Source organism: Phyllobates terribilis, unplaced genomic scaffold (genome assembly GCF_046119375.1).
Source record: "Phyllobates terribilis strain yellow unplaced genomic scaffold, ASM4611937v1 Scaffold_11__3_contigs__length_659146591, whole genome shotgun sequence".
In the NCBI taxonomy this organism is placed as follows: domain Eukaryota; kingdom Metazoa; phylum Chordata; class Amphibia; order Anura; family Dendrobatidae; genus Phyllobates; species Phyllobates terribilis.
The window spans coordinates 643,551,167-643,576,708 of record NW_027362771.1 but is presented as its reverse complement, the minus strand read 5'-3'; the positions used below and the strand labels follow the sequence as shown (position 1 = coordinate 643,576,708).

General features: G+C 52.9%; 1 protein-coding gene across 1 annotated transcript in view; it reads right to left on the bottom strand.

Annotated features, from left to right (window-relative positions):
* LOC141165464 (uncharacterized) overlaps positions 1–25,542 on the bottom strand; it is a 231,350-nt gene that overhangs the window by 73,644 nt on the left and 132,164 nt on the right. Inside the window, exon 3 of the mRNA XM_073651060.1 lies at positions 12,949–13,079. Coding sequence (XP_073507161.1) covers positions 12,949–13,079 — 131 coding nt within the window. The remainder of the gene's footprint in view (positions 1–12,948; positions 13,080–25,542) is intronic.

The following is a 25,542-nucleotide window of genomic DNA, read 5'->3' as shown; positions in this document are numbered from 1 at the left end:
CTGTGCAGTGTATATATACAGGACAGGAGGAGTGGTACTGTGCAGTGTATATATACAGAACAGGAGGAGTGGTGCTGAGAGTAGCAGCTGTCTGTGGAGCTCAAGCACTTCCAGGAGGAGGGTTGTAGTCTGCCTCTCTTCTCCCCAGGGAGAGGCAGGCTTACTGGGAGGCCGGCATGGCTTCCCAGCCTCCTATCCCCCGGTCTATGCCGGCGGGGGAGAAGGAGCCTCAACAACCGGCCCAGGAGGGAGTGAGGAGATCGGGAAGGGTGAGGAAGAGTACATCCACCTGCTCCAACCCCGAGACTGTTCACCGCCAGCCCAGAGAGGGAGACCGGGGCACCCCAGGCCCCAGGAACAAGAGCCCAGCAAGATCCTGGGGGGAGATGAGCTCCAGCGAGTCCACAAGTTCCTTCTCCTCCCGAGTGGTCGCCACGTTGCGAGAGTACGAGGACGCCGGCAAAGCACTAACCCAGCTGAAAGAGGAGCTGAGGGAGGCCCGGGTCCTGAACACCCGGGCGTCCAACAAGGAGAGACCCGCGACCTCCCAGAGGGTTAAAGCCCTCAGAGACGAGGTGGTCAGGTTAGTGCTCCTCCGGGAGGGGATTGAGAAAAGCGCAGGTCCCTTCCTGGAGAGGTTTAAGAACCAGCGGCGGTTCTCAGAAATGAAGGGGTTAAACACCTCAGGAGAACCGCCAGCCGGCGTCCTTAGTGAAGAGGAGGAGGAGGATGAAGAGGTGACTGGAGTCTCAGTTGCTGGAGCCAGTGAGGGGCAGAGCCGGAGCTCAAGTGGTCTCCCTGCAGGTCAGAGGACTCCCACAGCAGAGGCTGGAGTGTCGGGGGAGGAGGAGGAAGGAGGACTGCTGAGGGAGATCCGACTGCTGGAGTCTCCAGTGGACCTGACGCGGTTTTCCTTCGGTGAGGACAAACCAGTGGAGGAGACAGGGAAGAGGAAGAAGAAGAAGACCGGAGGAGCTGCACAGGAGGTGGTGAGTTATAAGTATGTACCAATGTCTGATGTTGCACCTGCCACCTTCTGTTTAAACCCCACCAAACCTAAAGGCACGGGCTCTGCAGTGGGCTCGAGGCAGAGGCAAGGTGGGGAGAGGAGGCGGACTTCCGGCGATGCTGCCATCTGTGCGGGGAACAGTGCAGGGGGCGAGGCTGTGGAGGTACTCACAGCGCCGGACATAGGGAGTTCTGTGGAGTTTCCCACCCTGCCCTCTGCGGCTAAGCCGGTTATCACCGGGGCTGGGGGGGCAGGGAAGGATGTGAAAAACACATCAGCAAAGAACACTGGGCACACTGCTGCGACAGGGGGGCAGTGTGCCCCAGCGCCCAAAAAGGACACTAAGACCCCAAAGTCTGTGGGTGCAGGGCGGGCAGAGGTGCCGAGAAAACAGTCTGGCCAGAACAAGGACCAAAATGCTGCAGTAGGGGGGCGGGGCGCTCCAGCAGACGACCTGCAGAAAGCCAGCAGCAACCAAAGGGAAACGGGTGTGGTGCTGCAGGGAAAGGAGTCTCTGGAAGTGCTCCCCTCCCCCGGCCCAGCAGGTGTGAGTGCAGAGACACCAGACACAAGGGAGGAAGGAATGGAGGTGACTGTGGAAGGTGCAGAGAACAGCAGAGGTAATGGGGTGACAAGTAAAGAGAATAGAAATAGTGGTGTAGTGAATGATGGGAGTAATGGTGGAGCAGATGGTGAGAGTAATGGTGGAGCAGATGATGAGAGTAGTAGGAATGGTGGAATTAGTGGTACAGTGAATGATGATGCAGCAAATGGTGGGGGTAGTGGTGCAGTGAATGATGATGTAGCAAATGGTGGGGGTAGTGGTGGAATGAATGCTGGGAGTTGTGGGAATGGTGGGAGTTGTGGTGTAGCAAATGTTGGGGGTAGTGGTGTAATGAATGGTGGGAGTAATGGTCCTGCGAATGGTGTGAGTAGTAGTGGAGTGAACGATGGGAGTAATGGTCCTGCGAATGGTGTGAATAGTACTGGAGTGAATGGTGGGAGCAGCACTGGTGTTGGTGGGGGGGAAGTAGGTGCTGGTCCCGCTGCCCCCCCAGCATTGGCGGGGGCTTCAGCCCAAAGCTATTCAGAAGCTGTCAGTGCTGGGGGTAGTAGTGCGCCCTCGTCTGGTGGCCCTGGGGATGGTGACTTGCAACAGCAGCTCCTGGACGCCCTGAGGAGAGGGGAGAGCTCCATCACTGTAGAGGGGAGGGAGGTTGATCTGTCTTTCTGGATAGAGAGACATGGTCTTTCAGCCTTCCGAGATAGAGGGGCAGAGACTGTCTGGTCTCTGCCGACAACGGGGCAGAGGAGTAACCGTAGGAACGTGGTCCGTCTCCAGTGGGTAAGCAAGGATGCCTGTCCTGATAGGTCGAAGGTGGTTGAGCTCCTGCTGGGGATGGGCTTTGTGGCATATGACATCTTTGCCTTGATCCATCCCTATGGGACCTCCTACTTCGATGTCAGCTTCGTGAGACCGGAGGGCCTTGAGCTTTTCTGGTCTCGCCATGAGCTGGCTCGGAGTCGCCCCGAATGGCATGGTCTCTTTCCCCTGGCAATAACTCGCCAAGATTCAGTCAGGAAAGTGACCGTTCTGACTAGTAACGAGTCGCTTTCCTGTATGGACATTACCACCTGGGTGAGTAGATACGGAGAGGTCACCAATATTCCCGAAAAGAATCTGGATGACCATGGTATCTGGTCAGGGGCCTGGACCTTCATGGTGAGATTGAAGGTTTCGGGAAACACTGTTACCCATATCCCCTCCTCAACCTTTTTGGGGAGGGATAGGATCTTGATTTTCTACCGGGGGCAGCCTAAGGTCTGTCACAGGTGCGGTAGTCCGCGTTCCTTCGCCAATGCGGTCCTGAAAGCGGCGAGTGTGGGACAGGCGCAAGCCGGGACTAATCTTGCCGGTGAAGGGACCAGTAGGGGCGGGGGAGGCAGGGATCCGGTGAGGAGCAAGCTGCCGCCATCCACCATCAGGCGGCAGGAGAAGCGCCGTGGGGACAGGGGGCAGGGAGTAATGTCCCTAAACTCTGACCCAGGTACTTCACTTGCAGCTGAGGATCCTAAAGACAGTGAATTGAGCGAGGAAGTCAAGAGACTTGAAAGGGAAGAGCGAGAGGACGCCACGTCTTCCCAGGAACCCTCTTCTGGTGACAGTCTAGATGAGGGAGAGGGGGAGTGGTCACAGAAAAAGAAAAAGGGTAACAGGAAAACGGCCAGAGGTAGGAGGGGGACCAGGTCTCGAGCTGCCTCTTTGGAGTGCGACCCCTCTGACTCTCTGGCCATGATCCAAGCGCCATTGGAGGGTTCAGCCGCCCCCCCTCTGGTGGATCTCTCCAACCGGTTCGGGGCTCTCCAGGACCTCCCTCTGGAGGGGGGAAGTGGGGACCCGGGGCCGGAGGTTGCGGACAAGGTGGTTGGGGCTCAGGAGATGGCTGGGTCTTCCTCTCGGGGGGCAAATACAAAGCCCTCTGGGGGGATGACTAACCCAGGACCACCAGACGAGGGCAAGAATCTATGTAAGGAGAGAATGGATGAATCTGTTTGTCTTAAGCGCACTAAAAACCCGTCATTATCGGAGGAAGAGGTTGGGACTGTCAGTGGTGGGAAGAAAAAGGCTATCTAATTCAATCAATCATGATGGCGGCACCCACCCCGTTGACGCTGGCAACTATTAATGTTTGCAGCATAAAGTCAGATGCGGCAAGGTACACGGCCTTTCATTTTCTCGGCCAACTTGACGCCGACATTTTGTTTTTGCAGGAGACCAGGTTGACCGATATATCAACCTTGCATAAAGCAAGGCGGGAGTGGAGGCATGGGCCCTCCTACTGGTCTCTTGCGGCCGAGCCGTATAGCGGGGTGGCGGTCCTTTTTAAGACCGCAGCAGTTGAATGCAGACGAGTGATCGAATTAGAAATGGGGAGATGCTTGATCCTAGATGTCTCCATGGGGGGACAAGAGCTTCGGCTCATTAACATCTATGGTTCCCAGTCCAAGTGGGACCGCAAATGTCTCTTCCTGAAGATCAAACCTTTTTTATTTTCGAGTCGGCAGGTGGTCTTCGGAGGGGATTTCAACAATGTCACGAGATCCTGTGATAGAGGAGGTTCCGGAGACCGGCTGGCTTATGACTGCGTCGCGTTAAACAGGATAGTAAGTGAGGCTCGCCTGGTGGATGTCCACATCCGGCACAACCCGGGCGACACGGGATTCACCTTTTTTAGAGGTAGTCAGTGCAGGTCTAGGCTAGATAGGTTTTATTTGAAGGAGGAGGCCGTCTCTTCGCCGTTGTCGGTTGTGGAGGTGGAGTTCTCCGATCACTGTTTGATTATGTTTTCTCTCAACGTTACAGAGACTCCTCGGATGGGAAGAGGCTATTGGAAGCTGAATTCATCACTCCTTGAGGAAGAAGCTGTAAGACGGTCTTTTGAGGAATTCTTTCAGAGCCAGGTACCATTGCTGGGCCTAAGTAACACTAAGTCGGAGTGGTGGGAGATGTTCAAACATCGGGTGGCGAGATTCTTCCGGCAGCTCTCGAACCTCAGAAGCCTGAACAGGGATCGCCTGTATCAGAGCCTGAGGAGGAAACTCGAGCATCTTGTCTCGACTGGAGGTAGCCGCGAGGAGATCTCCAGAGTGAAGTCCTTGCTGAAGAGGTGTCAGTACGATAGGCACGCATCTTTGGTTTTCGAGAGGGACTACGGGAAGTACTGCTCGCCCGACCCTTACAGAAACTGTAAGATGTCAGTGAATAGTAAGATAGTGACGGGGCTGGTGGACAGTACGGGGTCCCTGAGAAGGTCCAGATCAGGGATCTTGGAGGTTGTCAGTTCCTACTACTCGCACCTCTTGGGAAGGAGGGAGCTTGATCGTGACGGGATGTCGGCTTTCCTGGCTGAATCTGTTCCTGAGCCAGGGGCTGACCTCTCGCTGGGCGATTTGGCAGAAGCGATCAAAGAAGAGGAAGTGAGACTGGCGATCGATGGGCTTAGGCCCAAAAAGTCCGCCAGGTCCGGATGGCTTAACATCCGAGTTCTTTAGGACCTTTAGGGACTCTTTGGTCCCCCTCTTGACTCAGGTGTTTAACGAGTGTCTCTCCTCGGGCACTCTGCCGAGATCATTAAGGAGGTCAGCTTTGATCATTTTGTCAAAGGGTAAGGATCCGTCACGCATTGAGAACTGGCGTCCCATAGCACTTCTCAATGTGGACAGGAAGATTTTGGCTAAGATACTTTTCAACAGGCTGGTGAAGTTTGCACCCCGGCTCCTTTCGGAGGTTCAGCACTGTTGCGTTCCTGGCCGTAGCACTTTTAGTGCTGTTCTAGGTGTCCGAGAGGCCGTGGAGCAAGGCAGGGCGGGCCTCTGGAAGGGGTTCTTGCTGACCCTGGATCAGGCAAAAGCCTTTGATCGGGTTAACCACGAGTACCTCTGGTCCACTCTTTTGAGGTATGGTCTGCCTGGAGGGTTTGTGGACTGGCTTAAGACCTTGTATGCAGGGGCTGAGACTTTCCCTCTGGTGAATGGGTGGATTGGACGACCTTTTGGGGTAGGATCCGGTGTCCGTCAGGGCTGTCCTCTTAGCCCTTTGCTTTACGCGTTTGCGATCGATCCCTTCCTCAGAAGGATCGATTGTAGACCGTTGGCGGGGGTGCGGATGGGCGGGGCGGCGCCGGAGACTATCCTGAGGGTGGTGGCCTACGCGGACGATGTCACCGTCTTTGTTTCTTCGCAAGAGGAGGCAGCAGCGGTGATGTCAGAAGTGGAGCGCTACTCGGAGGCATCCGGGTCCAAGGTCAGCCAGGATAAGTGTGAGAGTCTCTGGCTGGGAGGCGGAGATCCCGGGTTTGATCTTCCGGACACCCTCCCCGAACCCCAAGAACATGCCAAAGTCCTGGGCATCGAATTCGGCCAGGGTGATTACCCCACGAAAAACTGGGAAGGCAGAATCAAAGGTGTCGCCCAAAGAGTGGACCAATGGAGGGGTTGGTCTTTGACCCTGAGGGAAAGGGTTGGCCTGTGCAAAGCTTTCCTGCTCCCCTTGCTAATCTACCTGGGCAGCGTCTGTGTCTTGCCAGAGCCTCTCTGGACACGGGTCTACAGTCTGTTCTTCCAGATGTTATGGGGGAACAGACTGAACCTAGTCAAGCGGGAGGTCACTTACCGCACGAGGAGACTAGGGGGTTTGAATATGGTGAACCCCGTGGTGTTCCTAGTGAACACTTTCTTGAAGGTGAATGTGGCAAACCTCTGGAAAGAGAGGGCTCCTCCGTGGGTATTCTCCTGCAAGGGATGGTTTCAGCCTTTCTTCCAGGAATGGGAGACAGGGGGAAGATTGAAGGATCTTCGCACACCACACGGGCATCTCCCGGCTTATGTTACCCCGGTTCTGAAAATGATCCGCCGGTGGGGTCTGGGAATGTGGGAGGTGAGGTCCCTCCCGAGGAAACTCCTCGATATGAGGGTCTTGCTTTCTCATTTTCAGAGTCCATTGGCCCTCAAAGACTGCCCAAGTCGGGATCTGGAGGTTGGGTTGAGTTTGTTAAATTCTAGCAGGATCCCCGAGAAGTACTGGGACTTGACTTGGCGCTGCTTCCATGGTAAGCTGTATGTGAGGGACAATTTGAAGTTCAGGAGCTCCGAGGACAGGAATTGCCCCCGTGAGGCTTGTGCTAACGTGCTGGAAAGCATGGAGCACTTCCTGCTTCATTGTCCCTTTAATACAGAGGTGTACAACAGGCTGGGGGCTTCCATTGGTTGGCCGCAGCTGGCTACTCTGTCCTACGCCGGGTGGGCCTATGGAGCGTTTGGAGACCTTGGGAGAAGGGACCGAGACACTTTATTCATAGTCAGCGCAGTGGTCAGGTATTTCACGTGGAACGCACGAGTTTTAGTCTCGACGCAGAGTAAAATCCTACATGTAGATGAAGTCTGTAGGAACATCCTAGGTGACCTGGTGAAGGTACGTTCTCTGGAGTATGAAGGACTGGGTGCCCGGAGGGCGGCCCGTCTCTGGAGGGGCTTTTCCTTCAGGGTGCCTTAGTCCGGTAGTACTCCTATATCCTGGTGGTGGGCTGATGTCTTTCCACCCTAGATTTTTGTTTTGTATTTCTGTCTCCTGAATAGAAGGTTTGCCGGCATCGAACTTGAGCCTTGGATGGTGAGTGTGTAGGTTGTGTTCTGTTTATATTGTATATAATGTATAATAGGGGGTTTTAGTTAGGTTGGGTGGGGGATATGGGGGGGTTTTCATCGGCGGTGATAAGAGGACTGATCTGGCCTGGTCCAGGCCCCGCCTAGGGAAAAACTTTGGGGCCTGATCCTAGCTCGGAGTAATCCTGAACTTTGTGGCCAGAGCTGGATCAGGGGTGGCGGGATAGTTAGTGTAGGTCTGTGTTATATATACAGTCATGGCCAAAAGTTTTGAGAATGACACCAAAATTATATTTTCACATGATCTGCTGGCCTCTGGTTTTTATTAGTGTTTGTCTGATGTTTATATCACATACAGAAATATAATTGCAATCATATTATGAGTACCAATAGGTTATATTGACAGTTAGAATGAGTTAATGCAGCAAGTCAATATTTGCAGTGTTGCCCCTTCTTCTTCAAGACCTCTGTAATTCTCCCTGGCATGCTCTCAATCAACTTTTGGACCAAATCCTGACTGATAGCAGTCCATTCTTGCATAATCAATGCTTGCATTTTGCCAGAATTTGTTGGTTTTTGTTTGTCCACCCGTCTCTTGATGATTGACCACAAGTTCTCAATGGGATTAAGATCTGGGGAGTTTCCAGGCCATGGACCCAAAATCTCTATGTTTTGTTCCATGAGCCATTTAGTTATCACCTTTGCTTTATGGCAAGGTGCTCCATCATGCTGGAAAAGGCATTGTTGGGCGCCAAACTGCTCTTGGACGGTTGGGAGAAGTTGCTCTTGGAGGACATTCTGGTACCATTCTTTATTCATGGCTGTGATTTTAGGCAAGACTGTGAGTGAGCCGATTCCCTTGGCTGAGAAGCAACCCCACACATGAATGGTTTCAGGATGCTTTACAGTTGGCATGAGACAAGACTGGTGGTAGCGCTCACCTCTTCTTCTCCGAATAAGCTGTTTTCCAGATGTCCCAAGCAATCGAAAAGGGGATTCATCAGAGAAAATGACTTTGCCCCAGTCCTCAGCAGTCCACTCCCTGTACCTTTTGCAGAATATCAGTCGGTCCCTGATGTTTTTTCTGGAGAGAAGTGGCTTCTTTGCTGCCCTCCTTGAAACCAGCCCTTGCTCAAAGAGTCTCCGCCTCACAGTGCGTGCAGAAGCACTCACACCAGTCTGCTGCCATTCCTGAGCAAGCTCGGCACTGCCGGTAGTCCGATCCCGCAGCTGAAACAGTTTTAAGATACGGTCCTGGCACTTGCTGGTCTTTCTTGGGCGCCCTGGAGCATTTTTGACAACAATGGAAGCTCTCTCCTTGAAGTTCTTGATGATGCGATAGATTGTTGACTGAGGTGCAATCTTTGTAGCTGCGATACTCTTCCCTGTTAGGCCATTTTTGTGCAGTGCAATGATGGCTGCACGTGTTTCTTTAGAGATAACCATGGTTAACTGAAGATAAACAATGATACCAAGAACCAGCCTCCTTTTAAAGTGTCCAGTGATGTCATTCTTACTTAATCATGACTGATTGATCGCCAGCCCTGTCCTCATCAACACCCACACCTGTGTTAATGGATCAATCACTAAAACGATGTTAGCTGCTCCTTTTAAGGCAGGACTGCAATGATGTTGAAATGTGTTTTGGGGGTTAAAGTTCATTTTCTGGGCAAATATTGACTTTGCAAGTACAGTAATTGCTGTTAAGCTGATCACTCTTTGACATTCAGGAGTATATGCAAATTGCCATTACAAAAAATGAAGCAGTAAACTTTGGAAAAATTACTATTTGTCTCATTCTCAATACTTTTGGCCATGACTGTATATATTAAAAAATTACAAAATAAAAAAAAAAATAAAAAAAATACAAAAAAATATACAAAAAAAAAAAGGTTTAAAATTGTTCATGTCACTATTGTGTATATTGTTATTTTTGGTTTTCTGTGGTGTGAATGAGGTGCGGTAAGGGGGTGACTAAGGTCAGGCAGTGGGACCAGTAGGTTAGTGTTAGTTCCCGGTTGTATATACGTTATATTAGGTTTAGTGTTTTATTATATATAATCTTGTATATAGGACGGTGTTTTATGTGTATATAGGACGGTGTGAGCGTTGTGTGGGATTGTATATAGTAGTATGAATGAAGCTGGGCCGGGGGTTTTATAGGTTTTATAATAGTTATTTCTTGTATATATATATATATTCCTGGGGGGATTTATTTTGTTTCTATTTTCTGTGATTTGTCGTCTTGTTTTGTTCTTATGTTCGGTGTCCTGTAATGTATTATTGTTCTGTCATGTACTGTATATATACAGGAGAAGTGGTACTGTGCAGTGTATATATACAGGACAGGAGGAGTGGTACTGTGCAGTGTATATATACAGGAGAAGTGGTACTGTGCAGTGTATATATACAGGAGAAGTGGTACTGTGCAGTGTATATATACAGGACAGGAGAAGTGGTACTGTGCAGTGTATATATACAGGACAGGAGAAGTGGTACTGTGCAGTGTATATATACAGGACAGGAGAAGTGGTACTGTGCAGTGTATATATACAGGACAGGAGGAGTGGTACTGTGCAGTGTATATATACAGGACAGGAGGAGTGGTACTGTGCAGTGTATATATACAGGACAGGAGGAGTGGTACTGTGCAGTGTATATATACAGGACAGGAGGAGTGGTACTGTGCAGTGTATATATACAGGACAGGAGGAGTGGTACTGTGCAGTGTATATATACAGGACAGGAGGAGTGGTACTGTGCAGTGTATATATACAGGACAGGAGGAGTGGTACTGTGCAGTGTATATATACAGGACTGGAGGAGTGGTACTGTGCAGTGTATATATACAGGACAGGAGGAGGGGTACTGTGCAGTGTATATATACAGGACAGGAGGAGTGGTACTGTGCAGTGTATATATACCGGAGAGGAGGAGTGGTACTGTGTAGTGTATATATACAGGACAGGAGGAGGGGTACTGTGCAGTGTATATATACAGGACAGGAGGAGTGGTACTGTGCAGTGTATATATACAGGAGGAGTGGTACTGTGCAGTGTATATATACAGGACTGGAGGAGGGGTACTGTGCAGTGTGTATATACAGGACAGGAGGAGTGGTACTGTGCAGTGTATATATACAGGACAGGAGGAGTGGTACTGTGCAGTGTATATATACAGGAGGAGTGGTACTGTGCAGTTTATATATACAGGACTGGAGGAGTGGTACTGTGCAGTGTATATATACAGGACTGGAGGAGGGGTACTGTGCAGTGTGTATATACAGGACAGGAGGAGTGGTACTGTGCAGTGTATATATACAGGACAGGAGGAGTGGTACTGTGCAGTGTATATATACAGGAGGAGTGGTACTGTGCAGTTTATATATACAGGACTGGAGGAGTGGTACTGTGCAGTGTATATATACAGGACAGGAGGAGTGGTACTGTGCAGTGTATATATACAGGAGGAGTGGTACTGTGCAGTGTATATATACAGGAGGAGTGGTACTGTGCAGTGTATATATACAGGACAGGAGGAGTGGTACTGTGCAGTGTATATATACAGGAGGAGTGGTACTGTGCAGTGTATATATACAGGACAGGAGGAGTGGTACTGTGCAGTGTATATATACAGGACAGGAGGAGTGGTACTGTGCAGTGTATATATACAGGACAGGAGGAGTGGTACTGTACAGTGTATATATACAGGACAGGAGGAGTGGTACTGTGCAGTGTATATATACAGGACTGGAGGAGTGGTACTGTGCAGTGTATATATACAGGACTGGAGGAGTGGTACTGTGCAGTGTATATATACAGGACAGGAGGAGTGGTACTGTGCAGTGTATATATACAGGACAGGAGGAGTGGTACTGTACAGTGTATATATACAGGACTGGAGGAGTGGTACTGTGCAGTGTATATATACAGGACTGGAGGAGTGGTACTGTGCAGTGTATATATACAGGACAGGAGGAGTGGTACTGTGCAGTGTATATATACAGGACTGGAGGAGTGGTACTGTGCAGTGTATATATACAGGACTGGAGGAGTGGTACTGTGCAGTGTATATATACAGGACAGGAGGAGTGGTACTGTGCAGTGTATATATACAGGACTGGAGGAGTGGTACTGTGCAGTGTATATATACAGGACTGGAGGAGTGGTACTGTGCAGTGTATATATACAGGACAGAAGGAGTGGTACTGTGCAGTGTATATATACAGGACTGGAGGAGTGGTACTGTGCAGTGTATATATACAGGACAGGAGGAGTGGTACTGTGCAGTGTATATATACAGGACAGGAGAAGTGGTACTGTGCAGTGTATATATACAGGACAGGAGGAGTGGTACTGTGCAGTGTATATATACAGGACAGGAGGAGTGGTACTGTGCAGTGTATATATACAGGACAGGAGGAGTGGTACTGTGCAGTGTATATATACAGGACAGGAGGAGTGGTGCTGTGCAGTGTATATATACAGGACAGGAGGAGGGGTACTGTGCAGTGTATATATACAGGACAGGAGGAGTGGTACTGTGCAGTGTATATATACAGGAGAGGAGGAGTGGTACTGTGTAGTGTATATATACAGGACAGGAGGAGGGGTACTGTGCAGTGTATATATACAGGACAGGAGGAGTGGTACTGTGCAGTGTATATATACAGGAGGAGTGGTACTGTGCAGTGTATATATACAGGACTGGAGGAGGGGTACTGTGCAGTGTATATATACAGGAGGAGTGGTACTGTGCAGTGTATATATACAGGACAGGAGGAGTGGTACTGTGCAGTGTATATATACAGGAGGAGTGGTACTGTGCAGTGTATATATACAGGACTGGAGGAGTGGTACTGTGCAGTGTATATATACAGGACTGGAGGAGTGGTACTGTGCAGTGTATATATACAGGACTGGAGGAGTGGTACTGTGCAGTGTATATATACAGGACAGGAGGAGTGGTACTGTGCAGTGTATATATACAGGACAGGAGGAGTGGTACTGTACAGTGTATATATACAGGACTGGAGGAGTGGTACTGTGCAGTGTATATATACAGGACTGGAGGAGTGGTACTGTGCAGTGTATATATACAGGACAGGAGGAGTGGTACTGTGCAGTGTATATATACAGGACTGGAGGAGTGGTACTGTGCAGTGTATATATACAGGACTGGAGGAGTGGTACTGTGCAGTGTATATATACAGGACAGGAGGAGTGGTACTGTGCAGTGTATATATACAGGACTGGAGGAGTGGTACTGTGCAGTGTATATATACAGGACTGGAGGAGTGGTACTGTGCAGTGTATATATACAGGACAGAAGGAGTGGTACTGTGCAGTGTATATATACAGGACTGGAGGAGTGGTACTGTGCAGTGTATATATACAGGACTGGAGGAGTGGTACTGTGCAGTGTATATATACAGGACAGGAGGAGTGGTACTGTGCAGTGTATATATACAGGACAGGAGGAGTGGTACTGTGCAGTGTATATATACAGGACAGGAGGAGTGGTACTGTGCAGTGTATATATACAGGACAGGAGGAGTGGTACTGTGCAGTGTATATATACAGGACAGGAGGAGTGGTACTGTACAGTGTATATATACAGGACAGGAGGAGTGGTACTGTGCAGTGTATATATACAGGACAGGAGGAGAGGTACTGTACAGTGTATATATACAGGACAGGAGGAGTGGTACTGTACAGTGTATATATACAGGACAGGAGGAGTGGTACTGTGCAGTTTCTCTCTTGTGCTGTCCTTACCTCTCTCTTCCTGAACATTGGCAGTATTAGGTAAGTCCCAGATCCAGCCAGGAGTAGGAGGAGGATGAACAGCGCTATCAGTGCAGAACAAAGCTTATCAGAGCCGCTGGAGGGAGCCGCATAGAAATAATCTGCAAACATACAGATATATCAGAAAAAAAAGTACACCTGCAGAGTGATACAGACAGAAGGGAGCTATGACCTCGCCCCCTGCAGAGAGATACAGACAGAAGGGAGCTATGACCCCACCCCCTGCAGAGTGATACAGACAGAAGGGAGCTATGACCCCACCCCCTGCAGAGTGATACAGACAGAAGGGAGCTATGACCTCGCCCCCTGCAGAGTGATACAGACAGAAGGGAGCTATGACCCCACCCCCTGCAGAGTGATACAGACAGAAGGGAGCTATGACCTCACCCCCTGCAGAGTGATACAGACAGAAGGGAGCTGTGACCTCACCCCCTGCAGAGTGATACAGACAGAAGGGAGCTATGACCTCGCCCCCTGCAGAGTGATACAGACAGAAGGGAGCTATGACCCCACCCCCTGCAGAGTGATACAGACAGAAGGGAGCTATGACCCCACCCCCTGCAGAGTGATACAGACAGAAGGGAGCTATGACCCCGCCCCCTGCAGAGTGATACAGATAGAAGGGAGCTATGACCCCACCCCCTGCAGAGTGATACAGACAGAAGGGAGCTATGACCTCACCCCCTGCAGAGTGATACAGACAGAAGGGAGCTGTGACCTCACCCCCTGCAGAGTGATACAGATAGGAGGGAGCTATGACCCCACCCCCTGCACAGTGATACAGACAGAAGGGAGCTATGACCTCGCCCCCTGCAGAGAGATACAGACAGAAGGGAGCTATGACCCCACCCCCTGCAGAGTGATACAGACAGAAGGGAGCTATGACCTCACCCCCTGCAGAGTGATACAGATAGAAGGGAGCTATGACCTCACCCCCTGCAGAGTGATACAGATAGAAGGGAGCTATGACCCCACCCCCTGCAGAGTGATACAGACAGAAGGGAGCTATGACCCCGCCCCCTGCAGAGTGATACAGACAGAAGGGAGCTATGACCTCACCCCCTGCAGAGAGATACAGACAGAAGGGAGCTATGACCCCACCCCCTGCAGAGTGATACAGACAGAAGGGAGCTATGACCCCACCCCCTGCAGAGTGATACAGACAGAAGGGAGCTATGACCTCACCCCCTGCAGAGTGATACAGACAGAAGGGAGCTATGACCCCACCCCCTGCAGAGTGATACAGATAGAGGGGAGCTATGACCCCACCCCCTGCAGAGTGATACAGATAGAAGGGAGCTATGACCTCACCCCCTGCAGAGTGATACAGATAGAAGGGAGCTATGACCCCCCCCCTGCAGAGTGATACAGATAGAAGGGAGCTATGACCTCACCCCCTGCAGAGTGATACAGATAGAAGGGAGCTATGACCCCACCCCCTGCAGAGTGATACAGACAGAAGGGAGCTATGACCCCACCCCCTGCAGAGAGATACAGATAGAAGGGAGCTATGACCTCACCCCTGCAGAGTGATACAGACAGAAGGGAGCTATGACCTCACCCCCTGCAGAGAGATACAGACAGAAGGGAGCTATGACCTCACCCCCTGCAGAGTGATACAGACAGAAGGGAGCTATGACCCCACCCCCTGCAGAGTGATACAGACAGAAGGGAGCTATGACCCCGCCCCCTGCAGAGTGATACAGATAGAAGGGAGCTATGACCCCACCCCCTGCAGAGTGATACAGACAGAAGGGAGCTATGACCCCACCCCCTGCAGAGTGATACAGACAGAAGGGAGCTATGACCCCACCCCCTGCAGAGTGATACAGACAGAAGGGAGCTATGACCTCGCCCCCTGCAGAGAAATACAGACAGAAGGGAGCTATGACCCCACCCCCTGCAGAGTGATACAGACAGAAGGGAGCTATGACCCCACCCCCTGCAGAGAGATACAGACAGAAGGGAGCTATGACCTCACCCCCTGCAGAGTGATACAGACAGAAGGGAGCTATGACCCCGCCCCCTGCAGAGTGATACAGATAGAAGGGAGCTATGACCTCGCCCCCTGCAGAGAGATACAGACAGAAGGGAGCTATGACCCCACCCCCTGCAGAGAGATACAGACAGAAGGGAGCTATGACCCCGCCCCCTGCAGAGTGATACAGACAGAAGGGAGCTATGACCCCACCCCCTGCAGAGTGATACAGATAGAAGGGAGCTATGACCTCACCCCCTGCAGAGTGATACAGATAGAAGGGAGCTATGACCCCACCCCCTGCAGAGTGATACAGATAGAAGGGAGCTATGACCTCACCCCCTGCAGAGTGATACAGACAGAAGGGAGCTATGACCCCACCCCCTGCAGAGTGATACAGATAGAAGGGAGCTATGACCTCGCCCCCTGCAGAGAGATACAGACAGAAGGGAGCTATGACCCCACCCCCTGCAGAGTGATACAGATAGAAGGGAGCTATGACCTCGCCCCCTGCAGAGAGATACAGACAGAAGGGAGCTATGACCCCACCCCCTGCAGAGAGATACAGACAGAAGGGAGCTATGACCTCGCCCCCTGCAGAGAGATACAGACAGAAGGGAGCTATGACCCCACCCCCTGCAGAGAGATACAGACAGAAGGGAGCTATGACCCCACCCCCTGCAGAGTGATACAGATAGAAGGGAGCTATGACCCCGCCCCCTGCAGAGAGATACAGACAGAAGGGAGCTAAGACCCCGCCCCCTGCAGAGAGATACAGACAGAAGGGAGCTATGACCTCACCCCCTGCAGAGTGATACAGACAGAAGGGAGCTATGACCCCACCCCCTGCAGAGTGATACAGACAGAAGGGAGCTATGACCTCACCCCCTGCAGAGTGATACAGACAGAAGAGAGCTATGACCTCACCCCCTGCAGAGTGATACAGACAGAAGAGAGCTATGACCTCACCCCCTGCAGAGTGATACAGACAGAAGGGAGCTATGACCCCGCCCCCTGCAGAGTGATACAGATAGAAGGGAGCTATGACCTCGCCCCCTGCAGAGTGATACAGACAGAAGGGAGCTATGACCTCACCCCCTGCAGAGTGATACAGACAGAAGGGAGCTGTGACCTCACCCCCTGCAGAGTGATACAGACAGAAGGGAGCTATGACCCCACCCCCTGCAGAGAGATACAGATAGAAGGGAGCTATGACCTCACCCCCTGCAGAGTGATACAGACAGAAGGGAGCTGTGACCTCACCCCCTGCAGAGTGATACAGACAGAAGGGAGCTATGACCCCGCCCCCTGCAGAGAGATACAGACAGAAGGGAGCTATGACCTCACCCCCTGCAGAGTGATACAGACAGAAGAGAGCTATGACCTCACCCCCTGCAGAGTGATACAGACAGAAGAGAGCTATGACCTCACCCCCTGCAGAGTGATACAGACAGAAGGGAGCTATGACCCCGCCCCCTGCAGAGTGATACAGACAGAAGGGAGCTATAACCCCACCCCCTGCAGAGTGATACAGACAGAAGGGAGCTATGACCCCACCCCCTGCAGAGTGATACAGACAGAAGGGAGCTGTGACCTCACCCTCTGCAGAGTGATACAGACAGAAGGGAGCTATGACCCCGCCCCCTGCAGAGAGATACAGACAGAAGGGAGCTATGACCTCACCCCCTGCAGAGTGATACAGACAGAAGGGAGCTATAACCCCACCCCCTGCAGAGTGATACAGACAGAGGGGAGCTGTGACCTCACCCCCTGCAGAGTGATACAGATAGAAGGAAGCTATGACCCCACCCCCTGCAGAGTGATACAGATAGAAGGGAGCTATGACCCCACCCCCTGCAGAGTGATACAGACAGAAGGGAGCTATGACCCCACCCCCTGCAGAGTGATACAGACAGAAGGGAGCTGTGACCTCACCCCCTGCAGAGTGATACAGACAGAAGGGAGCTATGACCCCACCCCCTGCAGAGTGATACAGACAGAAGGGAGCTATGACCTCACCCCCTGCAGAGTGATACAGACAGAAGGGAGCTATAACCCCACCCCCTGCAGAGTGATACAGACAGAAGGGAGCTGTGACCTCACCCCCTGCAGAGTGATACAGACAGAAGGGAGCTATGACCTCACCCCCTGCAGAGTGATACAGACAGAAGGGAGCTATGACCCCGCCCCCTGCAGAGTGATACAGACAGAAGGGAGCTATGACCCCGCCCCCTGCAGAGTGATACAGACAGAAGGGAGCTATAACCCCACCCCCTGCAGAGTGATACAGACAGAAGGGAGCTATAACCCCACCCCCTGCAGAGTGATACAGACAGAAGGGAGCTATAACCCCACCCCCTGCAGAGTGATACAGACAGAAGGGAGCTATGACCTCACCCCCTGCAGAGTGATACAGACAGAAGGGAGCTATGACCTCACCCCCTGCAGAGAGATACAGACAGAAGGGAGCTATGACCTCACCCCCTGCAGAGTGATACAGACAGAAGGGAGCTATGACCCCACCCCCTGCAGAGAGATACAGACAGAAGGGAGCTATGACCCCACCCCCTGCAGAGAGATACAGACAGAAGGGAGCTATGACCTCACCCCCTGCAGAGTGATACAGACAGAAGGGAGCTATGACCTCACCCCCTGCAGAGTGATACAGACAGAAGAGAGCTATGACCTCACCCCCTGCAGAGTGATACAGACAGAAGGGAGCTATGACCCCGCCCCCTGCAGAGTGATACAGACAGAAGGGAGCTATGACCCCGCCCCCTGCAGAGTGATACAGATAGAAGGGAGCTATGACCTCACCCCCTGCAGAGTGATACAGATAGAAGGGAGCTATGACCCCACCCCCTGCAGAGTGATACAGACAGAAGGGAGCTATGACCCCACCCCCTGCAGAGTGATACAGACAGAAGGGAGCTATGACCCCACCCCCTGCAGAGTGATACAGACAGAAGGGAGCTATGACCTCACCCCCTGCAGAGTGATACAGACAGAAGGGAGCTATAACCCCACCCCCTGCAGAGTGATACAGACAGAAGGGAGCTGTGACCTCACCCCCTGCAGAGTGATACAGACAGAAGGGAGCTATGACCTCACCCCCTGCAGAGTGATACAGACAGAAGGGAGCTATGACCCCGCCCCCTGCAGAGTGATACAGACAGAAGGGAGCTATGACCCCGCCCCCTGCAGAGTGATACAGACAGAAGGGAGCTATAACCCCACCCCCTGCAGAGTGATACAGACAGAAGGGAGCTATAACCCCACCCCCTGCAGAGTGATACAGACAGAAGGGAGCTATAACCCCACCCCCTGCAGAGTGATACAGACAGAAGGGAGCTATGACCCCACCCCCTGCAGAGTGATACAGACAGAAGGGAGCTATGACCCCACCCCCTGCAGAGTGATACAGACAGAAGGGAGCTATGACCTCACCCCCTGCAGAGTGATACAGACAGAAGGGAGCTATGACCCCGCCCCCTGCAGAGTGATACAGACAGAAGGGAGCTATGACCCCGCCCCCTGCAGAGTGATACAGATAGAAGGGAGCTATAACCCCACCCCCTGCAGAGTGATACAGACAGAAGGGAGCTATGACCCCACCCCCTGCAGAGTGATACAGACAGAAGGGAGCTATGACCTCACCCCCTGCAGAGTGATACAGATAGAAGGGAGCTATAACCCCACCCCCTGCAGAGTGATACAGACAGAAGGGAGCTATGACCCCGCCCCCTGCAGAGTGATACAGACAGAAGGGAGCTATGACCCCGCCCCCTGCAGAGTGATACAGACAGAAGGGTGCTATAACCCCGCCCCCTGCAGAGTGATACAGACAGAAGGGAGCTATAACCCCGCCCCCTGCAGAGTGATACAGACAGAAGGGAGCTATAACCCCACCCCCTGCAGAGTGATACAGATAGAAGGGAGCTATGACCCCACCCCCTGCAGAGTGATACAGACAGAAGGGAGCTATGACCCCGCCCCCTGCAGAGTGATACAGATAGAAGGGAGCTATGACCCCGCCCCCTGCAGAGTGATACAGACAGAAGGGAGCTATGACCTCACCCCCTGCAGAGAGATACAGACAGAAGGGAGCTATGACCTCACCCCCTGCAGAGTGATACAGATAGAAGGGAGCTATGACCTCACCCCCTGCAGAGAGATACACATAGAAGGGAGCTATGACCTCACCCCCTGCAGAGTGATACAGACAGAAGAGAGCTATGACCCCGCCCCCTGCAGAGTGATACAGATAGAAGGGAGCTATGACCTCACCCCCTGCAGAGTGATACAGATAGAAGGGAGCTATGACCTCACCCCCTGCAGAGTGATACAGACAGAAGGGAGCTATGACCTCACCCCCTGCAGAGTGATACAGATAGAAGGGAGCTATGACCTCACCCCCTGCAGAGTGATACAGACAGAAGAGAGCTATGACCCCGCCCCCTGCAGAGTGATACAGACAGAAGGGAGCTATGACCCCACCCCCTGCAGAGTGATACAGACAGAAGAGAGCTATGACCCCACCCCCTGCAGAGTGATACAGATAGAAGGGAGCTACGACCTCACCCCCTGCAGAGTGATACAGACAGAAGGGAGCTATCACCTCACCCCCTGCAGAGTGATACAGACAGAAGGGAGCTATGACCCCACCCCCTGCAGAGTGATACAGACAGAAGGGAGCTATGACCCCACCCCCTGCAGAGTGATACAGACAGAAGGGAGCTATGACCTCACCCCCTGCAGAGTGATACAGACAGAAGGGAGCTATGACCCCACCCCCTGCAGAGTGATACAGACAGAAGAGAGCTATGACCCCGCCCCCTGCAGAGTGATACAGATAGAAGGGAGCTACGACCTCACCCCCTGCAGAGTGATACAGACAGAAGGGAGCTATCACCTCACCCCCTGCAGAGTGATACAGACAGAAGGGAGCTATGACCCCACCCCCTGCAGAGTGATACAGACAGAAGGGAGCTATGACCCCACCCCCTGCAGAGTGATACAGACAGAAGGGAGCTATGACCTCACCCCCTGCAGAGTGATACAGACAGAAGGGAGCTATGACCCCACCCCCTGCAGAGTGATACAGACAGAAGAGAGCTATGACCCCGCCCCCTGCAGAGTGATACAGACAGAAGAGAGCTATGACCCCGCCCCCTGCAGAGTGATACAGACAGAAGGGAGCTATGACCCCACCCCCTGCAGAGTGATACAGACAGAAGAGAGCTATGACCCCGCCCCCTGCAGAGTGATACAGACAGAAGAGAGCTATGACCCCGCCCCCTGCAGAGTGATACAGACAGAAGAGAGCTATGACCCCGCCCCCTGCAGAGTGATACAGACAGAAGAGAGCTATGACCCCGCCCCCTGCAGAGTGATACAGACAGAAGGGAGCTATGACCCCGCCCCCTGCAGAGTGATACAGACAGAAGAGAGCTATGACCCCGCCCCCTGCAGAGTGATACAGACAGAAGAGAGCTATGACCTCGCCCCCTGCAGAGTGATACAGACAGAAGGGAGCTATGACCCCACCCCCTGCAGAGTGATACAGACAGAAGGGAGCTATGACCTCACCCCCTGCAGAGTGATACAGACAGAAGGGAGCTATGACCCCGCCCCCTGCAGAGTGATACAGACAGAAGGGAGCTATGACCCCACCCCCTGCAGAGTGATACAGACAGAAGGGAGCTATGACCTCACCCCCTGCAGAGTGATACAGATAGAAGGGAGCTATGACCTCACCCCCTGCAGAGTGATACAGACAGAAGGGAGCTATGACCTCACCCCCTGCAGAGTGATACAGACAGAAGGGAGCTATGACCCCACCCCCTGCAGAGTGATACAGACAGAAGGGAGCTATGACCTCACCCCCTGCAGAGTGATACAGATAGAAGGGAGCTATGACCTCACCCCCTGCAGAGTGATACAGACAGAAGAGAGCTATGACCTCACCCCCTGCAGAGTGATACAGACAGAAGAGAGCTATGACCCCACCCCCTGCAGAGTGATACAGATAGAAGGGAGCTATGACCCCACCCCCTGCAGAGAGATACAGACAGAAGGGAGCTATGACCTCACCCCCTGCAGAGTGATACAGACAGAAGGGAGCTATGACCTCACCCCCTGCAGAGTGATACAGATAGAAGGGAGCTATGACCCCGCCCCCTGCAGAGTGATACAGACAGAAGGGAGCTATGACCTCACCCCCTGCAGAGTGATACAGACAGAAGGGAGCTATGACCCCACCCCCTGCAGAGTGATACAGACAGAAGGGAGCTATGACCCCACCCCCTGCAGAGTGATACAGACAGAAGGGAGCTATCACCTCACCCCCTGCAGAGTGATACAGATAGAAGGGAGCTATGACCCCACCCCCTGCAGAGTGATACAGATAGAAGGGAGCTATGACCTCACCCCCTGCAGAGTGATACAGATAGAAGGGAGCTATGACCCCACCCCCTGCAGAGTGATACAGACAGAAGGGAGCTATGACCCTGCCCCCTGCAGAGTGATACAGACAGAAGGGAGCTATGACCCCACCCCCTGCAGAGTGATACAGACAGAAGGGAGCTATGACCCTGCCCCCTGCAGAGTGATACAGACAGAAGGGAGCTATGACCTCACCCCCTGCAGAGTGATACAGATAGAAGGGAGCTATGACCCCACCCCCTGCAGAGTGATACAGATAGAAGGGAGCTATGACCTCACCCCCTGCAGAGTGATACAGATAGAAGGGAGCTATGACCTCACCCCCTGCAGAGTGATACAGACAGAAGGGAGCTATGACCTCACCCCCTGCAGAGTGATACAGACAGAAGGGAGCTATGACCTCACCACCTGCAGAGTGATACAGACAGAAGGGAGCTATGACCTCACCACCTGCAGAGTGATACAGACAGAAGGGAGCTATGACCCCACCACCTGCAGAGTGATACAGACAGAAGGGAGCTATGACCTCACCCCCTGCAGAGTGATACAGACAGAAGGGAGCTATGACCCCACCCCCTGCAGAGTGATACAGATAGAAGGGAGCGATGACCCCACCCCCTGCAGAGTGATACAGACAAAAGGGAGCTATGACCTCACCCCCTGCAGAGTGATACAGACAGAAGGGAGCTATGACCCCACCCCCTGCAGAGTGATACATATAGAAGGGAGCTATGACCCCACCCCCTGCAGAGTGATACAGACAGAAGGGAGCTATGACCTCACCACCTGCAGAGTGATACAGACAGAAGGGAGCTATGACCTCACCCCCTGCAGAGTGATACAGACAGAAGGGAGCTATGACCCCACCCCCTGCAGAGTGATACAGATAGGAGGGAGCTATGACCCCACCCCCTGCAGAGTGATACAGACAGAAGGGAGCTATGACCCCACCCCCTGCAGAATGATACAGACAGAAGGGAGCTATGATCCCACCCACTGCAGAGTGATACAGACAGAAGGGAGCTATGACCCCGCCCCCTGCAGAGTGATACAGATAGAAGGGAGCTATGACCCCACCCCCTGCAGAGTGATACAGACAGAAGGGAGCTATGACCTCACCCCCTGCAGAGTGATACAGACAGAAGGGAGCTATGACCCCACCCCCTGCAGAGTGATACAGACAGAAGGGAGCTATGACCTCACCCCCTGCAGAGTGATACAGACAGAAGGGAGCTATGACCCCACCCCCTGCAGAGTGATACAGACAGAAGGTAGCTATGACCCCACCCCCTGCAGAGTGATACAGATAGAAGGGAGCTATGACCCCGCCCCCTGCAGAGTGATACAGACAGAAGGGAGCTATGACCTCACCCCCTGCAGAGAGATACAGACAGAAGGGAGCTATGACCCTACCCCCTGCAGAGTGATACAGATAGAAGGGAGCTATGACCTCACCCCCTGCAGAGTGATACAGACAGAAGGGAGCTATGACCCCGCCCCCTGCAGAGTGATACAGACAGAAGGGAGCTATGACCCCACCCCCTGCAGAGTGATACAGACAGAAGGGAGCTATGACCCCGCCCCCTGCAGAGTGATACGGACAGAAGGAAGCTATGACCCCGCCCCCTGCAGAGTGATACAGACAGAAGGGAGCTATGACCTCACCCCCTGCAGAGTGATACAGACAGAAGGGAGCTATGACCTCACCCCCTGCAGAGTGATACAGACAGAAGGGAGCTATGACCCCGCCCCCTGCAGAGTGATACAGACAGAAGGGAGCTATGACCTCACCCCCTGCAGAGTGATACAGACAGAAGGGAGCTATGACCTCACCCCCTGCAGAGTGATACAGATAGAAGGGAGCTATGACCTCACCCCCTGCAGAGTGATACAGACAGAAGGGAGCTATGACCCCACCCCCTGCAGAGTGATACAGACAGAAGGGAGCTATGACCTCACCCCCTGCAGAGTGATACAGACAGAAGGGAGCTATGACCTCACCCCCTGCAGAGTGATACAGACAGAAGGGAGCTATGACCCCACCCCCTGCAGAGTGATACAGACAGAAGGGAGCTTTGACCTCACCCCCTGCAGAGTGATACAGACAGAAGGGAGCTATGACCCCACCCCCTGCAGAGTGATACAGACAGAAGGAAGCTATGACCTCACCCCCTGCAGAGTTATACAGACAGAAGGGAGCTATGACCTCACCCCCTGCAGAGTTATACAGACAGAAGGGAGCTATGACCTCACCCCCTGCAGAGTGATACAGACAGAAGGGAGCTATGACCCCGCCCCCTGCAGAGTGATACAGACAGAAGGAAGCTATGACCCCGCCCCCTGCAGAGTGATACAGACAGAAGGGAGCTATGACCTCACCCCCTGCAGAGTGATACAGACAGAAGGGAGCTATGACCCCACCCCCTGCAGAGTGATACAGACAGAAGGGAGCTATGACCCCGCCCCCTGCAGAGTGATACAGATAGAAGGGAGCTATGACCCCGCCCCCTGCAGAGTGATACAGACAGAAGGGAGCTATGACCTCACGCCCTGCAGAGTGATACAGACAGAAGGGAGCTATGACCTCACCCCCTGCAGAGTGATACAGATAGAAGGGAGCTATGACCCCACCCCCTGCAGAGTGATACAGACAGAAGGGAGCTATGACCCCACCCCCTGCAGAGTGATACAGACAGAAGGGAGCTATGACCCCACCCCCTGCAGAGTGATACAGACAGAAGGGAGCTATGACCTCACCCCCTGCAGAGTGATACGGACAGAAGGGAGCTATGACCCCACCCCCTGCAGAGTGATACAGACAGAAGGGAGCTATGACCCCACCCCCTGCAGAGTGATACGGACAGAAGGGAGCTATGACCCCGCCCCCTGCAGAGTGATACAGACAGAAGGGAGCTATGACCTCACCCCCTGCAGAGTGATACGGACAGAAGGGAGCTATGACCCCACCCCCTGCAGAGTGATACAGACAGAAGGGAGCTATGACCTCACCCCCTGCAGAGTGATACGGACAGAAGGGAGCTATGACCCCACCCCCTGCAGAGTGATACAGACAGAAGGGAGCTATGACCTCACCCCCTGCAGAGTGATACGGACAGAAGGGAGCTATGACCCCACCCCCTGCAGAGTGATACAGACAGAAGGGAGCTATGACCTCACCCCCTGCAGAGTGATACGGACAGAAGGGAGCTATGACCTCACCCCCTGCAGAGTGATACAGACAGAAGGGAGCTATGACCTCACCCCCTGCAGAGTGATACAGACAGAAGGGAGCTATGACCTCACCCCCTGCAGAGTGATACAGACAGAAGGGAGCTATGACCCCACCCCCTGCAGAGTGATACAGATAGAAGGGAGCTATGACCCCACCCCCTGCAGAGTGATACAGACAGAAGGGAGCTATGACCTCACCCCCTGCAGAGTGATACGGACAGAAGGGAGCTATGACCTCACCCCCTGCAGAGTGATACAGACAGAAGGGAGCTATGACCTCACCCCCTGCAGAGTGATACAGACAGAAGGGAGCTATGACCCCGCCCCCTGCAGAGTGATACAGACAGAAGGGAGCTATGACCTCACCCCCTGCAGAGTGATACAGACAGAAGGGAGCTATGACCTCACCCCCTGCAGAGTGATACAGATAGAAGGGAGCTATGACCCCGCCCCCTGCAGAGTGATACAGACAGAAGGGAGCTATGACCTCACCCCCTGCAGAGTGATACAGACAGAAGGGAGCTATGACCTCACCCCCTGCAGAGTGATACAGATAGAAGGGAGCTATGACCCCGCCCCCTGCAGAGTGATACAGACAGAAGGAAGCTATGACCCCGCCCCCTGCAGAGTGATACAGACAGAAGGGAGCTATGACCTCACCCCCTGCAGAGTGATACAGACAGAAGGGAGCTATGACCCCACCCCCTGCAGAGTGATACAGACAGAAGGGAGCTATGACCCCGCCCCCTGCAGAGTGATACAGATAGAAGGGAGCTATGACCCCGCCCCCTGCAGAGTGATACAGACAGAAGGGAGCTATGACCCCACCCCCTGCAGAGTGATACAGACAGAAGGGAGCTATGACCCCACCCCCTGCAGAGTGATACAGACAGAAGGGAGCTGTGACCTCA